Genomic DNA, 7,414 nt, shown 5'->3' with positions numbered 1-7,414 from the left:
TATTGTACTGCACATAGCAGGGCAATCAGGAGGTCTCAAATCACAGCTGTACTCATTGGTCAAAGTATTTTAGGTCTGACTCCTTGGGGGATGAAAATGAGTGTACTGATTTAAAATTTAGGACCCATCAGGCCTTCTGCTCAAAGAAAACTGAGGAAGGTCCTTAGAGATTAGTATCCTACCAGCTCAAGTTAGAGGCACTTTTTTGTCACGGCTAAACCCCTCAGGCATCCAGAACTGGGGCTGAACTCACATTGTGAAAACATTCAAGCCATTTCCTGAAATAGTACTACCTTTCACTTCAACACTGTAAAAGGTAAAGCAACTTACAGTGAAACACTTTTGAGACTTACATACTCTATTTCTGTTTGGTAACTACTTCAGCTTAATTTCTTAAAACAGATTTGTGCATTGAGCACTTTCAGCACTGATTACCTGTGTGGCAAGAAGAGCCAGATGAGCAGCATGTTTTAGCTGCATGTCGCTCTAAAAATACAGTTTTAGAAAAAAAACAAACCTAGGCTGGGGCAGAGAGAGAGCGATGTGAGCAGAGAGAAAAACCTCTACTCTGCAGCTCAAAGCAGCAATAATAAACAGGCTGCACAAATCCATTATGGCTCCAAAACTCTCAAAAGCCAGACAGTTCAGGAGGGAATAGATTTACGTGTATAGATCTCAACACATCATTTGCTCTACTCAGGCACCAAAAGCATGTCATCTCAGCACAGTTCGCACCCTGCTGTCACAAGCGGCATGCTCATCAGGCACAGCTTCGTACAGCTTCAGTGGAGGCAGTTCCTGGAAGGATCACGGTAATCTCTACAGACTGCAGAGCACCTTCCTAACAAACAGTTACAACTGCTCCCGACAGCCTGGCTTTCAAGTCAGGTGCTGAGGCACAACATCCACACTTCAAAGCTCTGCTTTGCAATCTTATCGTTTGCCTACAGCAGGGCTTTCCAAAGGACAGGCAACAGACAGCGCTATCCGAGCTAAAGCCCAGACAGACCCAGGAAAGGTAAACAGGGAACAATGTTCATCAAGGTCACACACCAATACGCATTCAGTGGACTCCCCAGGAGTCCCTTCTAACGGGCTCACAGTAACTTCCAATACGTAAGACCAGTGGACAGAACTGCAGACACTGAGAAAAAAAAGTGTTATAAAAATTACTTCGAAAAATCAATAAGCAATTCTCCTCCTGCAGCTGCTCTGCTGGACAGAGGTCTACAGTTCATAGTCATCCTTGCTAGAACAAGAACAACTTGATCTTTGAATCGGTTTGACTTTCAGACAAGTGTTTAAAGTTGCCCTAAGTTATTGTACTTGCGCAGCAGTCACGTGCTGAGTACACTGGTATTCAGCAGTACTAGCGGCACACCAGCTAATTACTCCACCACCAGCTCAGTTGCTGGCTTTACACGCACTGTTTTGACTCTGCCAGGTACATTTAAAAGCAGCATCACTTCACTGACAGCGTTCTGAAGTAATGGCTTCACTCAGATGTTGAAATCAAGCAAAGACAGCCCTAGGGAGACACCCTACACAGCGTATCAGAACGTTTACAGTCAGCTTTAGACACCCAAATACCCAAGCTGTCCCAGTGCAGTGAAATACTTGCAAGTGAGCACACAAATGTGTCCTCAGTTATAACTCAATCTTTTCTCATCTAACTGAACTATGTAGTACAGATAACCTCGCCACCATTACAGGTTTCAGCATGCCAATTCTTTTTCCTGAAAAGAGAGCCAAGAAGATAGGGCAAGTTATTCATCATGAAGAATGGCCATATCATATCCAGACACGAAAGAAAGTTATGATTTACAAACTACTGAAAAGCATTAAATCCAAATGGATGTTGTCTTTAGAGGCAGAAATTTTAAACTACCTACTGCCTAAGCCAAAGTATGTGAAGAACTGCAGTAACTACTACGAGGCGTGTTTTTAAAAATACAGATACCATGAGAAGTTCTGAATAAAGACAGCGTTGGAAAGCACAGAATATTTGTTTGTATTCTGCTGTTAGCAACTCCTTGGCAGGTGTCTGCACAAAGCTATTAATTTTCAACATTCCACTGGTATTTGAGAAGACTGATAGAACACTAATTCTCTGACAAACAGAATTTCTAAGTGTTCTAGGAAAAGACTGCCTTACCTGGGTTGGAAACCACCAGGATGGTGCAGTTAGGGCTGTATTTGACGATCTGAGGAATGATGAATTTGAAGACATTCACATTCCTCTGAACCAGGTTTAGACGACTCTCTCCCTCTTGCTGACGAACTCCTGCAGTTACTACCACAATCTTGGAGTCAGCTGTGACAACATAATCTACAACACAGCATGGGAGAGAAGACACAGAATGTATTAAATAGACCTATCACTAATTTCAGTAGCATTGCATTCATACAGGTATTACGGGAAGCTTCTCCACTGTATGTACATTCCAAGTCAAAAAACATGAGACATCAATATCAAAGCCAGCTCCATCTTTTAACCTTGTACTGATATATCAATGTGTGTCTTAAAGCATACGTTCAACCACTCTGAATCTCATCCCCACTATTCAAATAACAATACCATTTCACCTGCATCAAAGAGGTAAATAAAGTTTCCTTAAGATCAATTCTACCTGACAAGCCCAAAACTGTACAAGACAGATGGAAGAGAAAAGCCCACGTTAAGAACCACTCCCAGTGTTACCGTGTTCACCCAAACTCACCCCAGTTCAGACTCTAACTTTTCAATGCCAAATCCTTACAGTTCTTTACGATGACACAACTAATGTTCCACTATCAAACAAATTCACAGAGTATCAGTATTCAAAGATACTGGGATTCACCTTTGCTTGCCACAATCTTGTGAGTGTGAAGGAACAAGCTCCCATGCTGCAGATCCATCATTTCTCCTTTGAGTTTGTCTTCCAAAACATCAACCAGAGCAAGCTCATCACAAAGACCCTGAAAACAAAATTTGAAGGAGTCAATGAAGCAGTTAACTTGCATTTTAAAGTAACACGCCTGAAAGCATCTCTTCTCCAAAGGCAAACCACTAGGACAGCACTATCTTGGTGTTCTGGTCTATCTCACGGAAACAAAGCAAGAGACTACGACAGCACAGGTTCATAAAGCTCATTCAGACTTTCCGAAAAAGGTATTGTGGGGAGTTAGTGACCCTTTACTAGCAAGGCACTTAGGAAAAAAGTTGCATCTTTTAGAGTTCTAACAAACGCTCTGAATCTATCAAGCAAATAGGGCTCTTTTAAATATTTAAATAACTAATAGGACACACCACATAATTATCAAATAAGTGTTCTCTTTAACATGCCTCCAACCAATTCATTTCACAAAGATACAGAAGAGAACACCTTATTTTTCTCAACACTAAAAATAGTATAAAATAGAAAACAGGTTCTTTACCTCATTTTCCTCCACTAGAGCCACTACATTATACTTACTTAGCAGAACAGATTTAGCCACGTAGGCATGTTGACCAGCCAGGTAAAGTTGGGAGATAACATCATATAGTCTCAGAAGAGGAAAACAGTGAAATCCAGAGGTGGAAGAAACAGGCATTCTGCAATGTTCTACTGCCTTTTGACGGAAGCAGTTACTACTCGTGGAAATTCTGCTATACTAAAAGGCTTATCATTCAGTAAATTATGATGAGACTCAAATTACTGCTACTCTCTATTCTCCTAGGTGTCTATACCCCATTTGAAAGCAGTTAAGCCATTTTCATGCTATTAAAAACATTATTGCAAACAACCTTTTTTGTTTACTTTTTATATAAAAGGTAACACTCATTAATTCACATGGAAATATTAATTAGCATCAACTAAACTACTCCAAATATGCAACAATATGCACTGTTTTTCCTGTGGGGAAATATTTAACAGCAGTCTAAGCTTTTCATTTCATACTTTAATGTTAGAGTTGATTGCTTTTCTGCATTGCTTCCTTTCGCAGACAATCTGGTCAACTGCTGAAGGAAAACCCTAAGAATCAGTATCTGCACTTGCTTTGATCTCAAAACAGTCTGCAGGGTAGAAGTGGCTCAGTTATTTAAACGTTACGAAAAAGTATCCTTAACTGAAGCCCCTGGTGTTAAACTAAGATGTCAGTGTAATCAGAATGTGAAAAAAGAATTCGTGCACATGAGCTATTCTGGGTAGATTTATACACACGCAGTCTGACAACATGGGTCTTGCAGTCTAGACTTTGTGACGAATATTCAGACTCAGCAGGTTCAAGGAGGCAGTTCTCACTGAAACAGGAGCACCTGAAAGAGCTCCAGTGACTAATTTCATGAATTTGCGTCAGTGCTGCCTAGAGAAAAATTCGGGTCATTAGCATACACAGGAACGAAGCCCACACAATCACCAAAGGCAGCTTAAAATATTCCCACTGAAGAGAGTTGACCTGTGGCTGTGGAGATGTTTCCACTTCTAAAACAATACAGTGACATCAGTGACATGTCTCTAACTGATCTGGAGCTAAAAATAACCACAGGTAAGTTTTAGTTTCATTCCAATTTAATGGCTTTTTAAATGTAAACTGAAATTACTGTTATCACACTGGTTTAATTTTATAAAATGCAAAGCTGCCTAAAAACCAACTGCACCTACCTATCAGTGTAGAGGAAATCAAGTACAAAATTTTATGCCATGGTTTAACAGAAGGACATCTTGGGGAGCCAACCATCTTGCACAAATCAAAGCCACATCATATTGGTCTACAGCTGGCTGAATATAGGCCAGCAGTGTACCCAGGTGGCCAAGAAGGCCAACAGCATCCTGGCTTGTATCAGCAATAGTGTGGTCAGCAGGAGGAGGGAAGTGATTGTCCCCCTGTTTTAGGCACTGGTGAGGCCACACCTCAAATACTGCGTCCAGTTTAGGGCCCCTCACTACAGGAAGGACGTTGAGGTGCTGGAGTGTGTTCAGAGAAGGGCAACAAAGCTGGTGAAAGGTCTGGAGAGCAAGTCCTGTGAGGAGCAGCTGAGGGAACAAGGGTTGGTTAACCTGGAGAAAAGGAGGCTGAGGGGAAATTCTTGCTCTCTACAACTACTTGAAAGGAGCTTGTAGTGAGGTCCAGGTCCATCTCTTCACCCAAGAGGACAAGAGGAAAGGGCCTCAAGCTCTGCCAGTGAAGATTTAGATTGGACATTAGGAAAAGTTTCTTCACTGAAAGGGTTGTCAAGCACTGGAACCGGCTGCCCGGGGAAGTGGTGGAGTCCCCATCCCTGGAGGAATTTAAAAGACATATGGATGCGGTGCTTAGAGACACCGTGGTTTAGTGGTGACTTGGCAATGCTGAGTTAATGGTTGGACTTGACAGTCTTAAAGTTTGTCTTTTCCAACCAAAATCATTCCAATTCAGGGACAAGAATCAGATGAGTTTATTATAAAAATGTTTTATACTGCAGCTTATACTTGTGAGAAAATGAGAGCAGAAGCCTAATTGAAGTAAACACCATCATGCCATAATCCAAGCTTGAAAAACTGAAAACCCGTTTTTTATTCTGGCTTTGGTGCATACAGTTAATTAGTTAGTAAAACTTTGTGCTTGGATTTCTGAAAACACAATTTGATCCCGCTTAGAGTAGCATATTAAACACAGAGGAATGCTAGATTGAAGTGAACTTTGTGGTAACTTCACCTGGCTCTCTCACTGCCAGCCTCACAGGTTGCAGAGCTACTTACAAAATAAAATCAGTTCAGACTACAAGAGGCAAGCATTTACCTAAAAAAATAGAAATTTAAAACCCCAGAATGAACTGTCATTGGTTTTCCATCATATTTCTTCTTTAGTTCTAGAGTTTTAGAAACTGGTTGTTACTTTCCCATCAGCACTTAGTTTCACTGCAGTCTTTTCTAACTTGCCTACAAGGCTCATGAATATGAGCCACTGAAAACCCTTAAAATTTTAATTATTAAAAATCCAGTACTTTAAAACATGCAGCCTCAAGGTAATCAAACACAGTGGGTTTAGTTGTACATGCAAGATTATTAATCTCACTGAGAGCCCCCAATTTAAGATCTGCCCCTGCAAGTGGGTAGAGCAAATCTGTTTATGCTGCCTTTAAAAAAATCTTCAGATCTCATCTTAAAACACTGCATGAGAGAAGTGAAATTTAACCCATTCACAACATTCTCTAAAAATGAAGTGCAAAGTACAAGAGATCCTTATTGCATAATAAGCCTTTGTTTTGCACAAAGACTGCAACATGAGCTTTGCCACAAAAGAAACCGCAGAAACCAGTAACAGGAAAACTCAGAATAACCTTTAAGTCCAGCCATCTATTTTTAGGTTTTGGAAATCCAGCTAAATCTTCTCTGGAAACCATAAAGTCATATAACCAAGGAATAAGGGATTAAGAGAAATAAGGAAGCCTACTGGAAGGGATAGCAATATCCAGTTATTACAGCACACAGGCATTAAGAGTAAAAAGCAAACACACATAGTTCCAATTCCTAGCCCATATTTCACATGGATTTCTGCATTTTTTCGACCAGCTGAGTTGTCCCACCAAGCAAACTCCACCTTTGTTGTGAGAGAATAAAAAAATTATAAAGGGAAAGAAAAATTTGGCAGGGGCTTCAGAGCCACTGCTCACTGCGTTTTCTCAGCAGCCTGCAAAATAACTCTGTCTAATGAGAGATTTATTGCTAAGCACAGATGGAAAGGTGAGAACAAGGAGAAGCTGAATAGCGAGGTCAGTCTTGCGTGAACGGTGTAGGTCACTGCTTGCTTACACGAACTGCAAATGGTTCATTCCTGTACTAACCTAGAAAACTGCCCACCATTTGCTAAGACAAACAGGCAGTGCAGAACATTACAGCAGCAGGAACTCGAATCGCATGTTGTCCTTGAGCCATACCTTTCCAAGGATGCTGATAGCACAGGCCATCCCAACCTGTCCAACCCCCACAACAGTTATCTTGTTGTTCGGGACCGTGGGTCCTGCAGCAATGGGGGCAATCAGCTTATCCTTGAGAGTAGCCATGATGTGCTGCAAGGAGAAGCAAAGAGTTGGTTCAGAGCAAGCCGGAGGGAACCACAACGCATGCTCTGAATAGAAGAGCTCATCTGCCGCAGCTAGAAACTTGTCGATCAAAGCGCTGCGAGTCCCTGCTGACCGGTGGCTGATGCAGGGCAGCACAGACGCGCTGCCCTTGCTCAGTGGGTTCCTTCCACCCCAGCCCCCGGTAACCGGCCACCCATGCACTCACCCCTCCTCGGTCACCGAGGGGCTCTGGCTCCCCCACCTGCCCGCATCCGCTGGTGCTCGGTGAGGGGCTAGAGGGGGGCACGGGCTATTTGGGCAACCGGTAACGGACTAGCCTTCTGTTTGCAGAGCGCCCAGAGCCTGCCCACAGAAGGCAGAAATCCCTTCTGCATTCACGGCTTTTTG

General features: G+C 42.2%; 1 protein-coding gene across 2 annotated transcripts in view; it reads right to left on the bottom strand.

Annotated features, from left to right (window-relative positions):
• LDHB (lactate dehydrogenase B) overlaps window positions 1–7,049 on the bottom strand; it is a 10,960-nt gene extending 3,911 nt beyond the window's left edge. The window contains exons 1-3 of one of the 2 annotated variants that reach the window (XM_010137330.1): window positions 6,881–7,049; window positions 2,841–2,958; window positions 2,156–2,329 (exon numbers count right to left, since the gene is read on the bottom strand). In XM_010137330.1, coding sequence (XP_010135632.1) covers window positions 2,156–2,329; window positions 2,841–2,958; window positions 6,881–7,006 — 418 coding nt within the window. In that variant the 5' untranslated portion in view covers window positions 7,007–7,049. The remainder of the gene's footprint in view (window positions 1–2,155; window positions 2,330–2,840; window positions 2,959–6,880) is intronic. The other variant, XM_010137331.1, reaches the window with a different exon arrangement.
• Between the last annotated feature and the right edge of the window lie 365 nt (window positions 7,050–7,414).

The sequence above is a fragment of the Buceros rhinoceros genome, unplaced genomic scaffold, assembly GCF_000710305.1.
Source record: "Buceros rhinoceros silvestris isolate BGI_N320 unplaced genomic scaffold, ASM71030v1 scaffold35385, whole genome shotgun sequence".
NCBI classification, from domain to species: Eukaryota; Metazoa; Chordata; class Aves; order Bucerotiformes; family Bucerotidae; genus Buceros; species Buceros rhinoceros.
The sequence above is the reverse complement of the archived record's forward strand: the minus strand, read 5'-3'. Positions and strand labels throughout refer to the sequence as shown.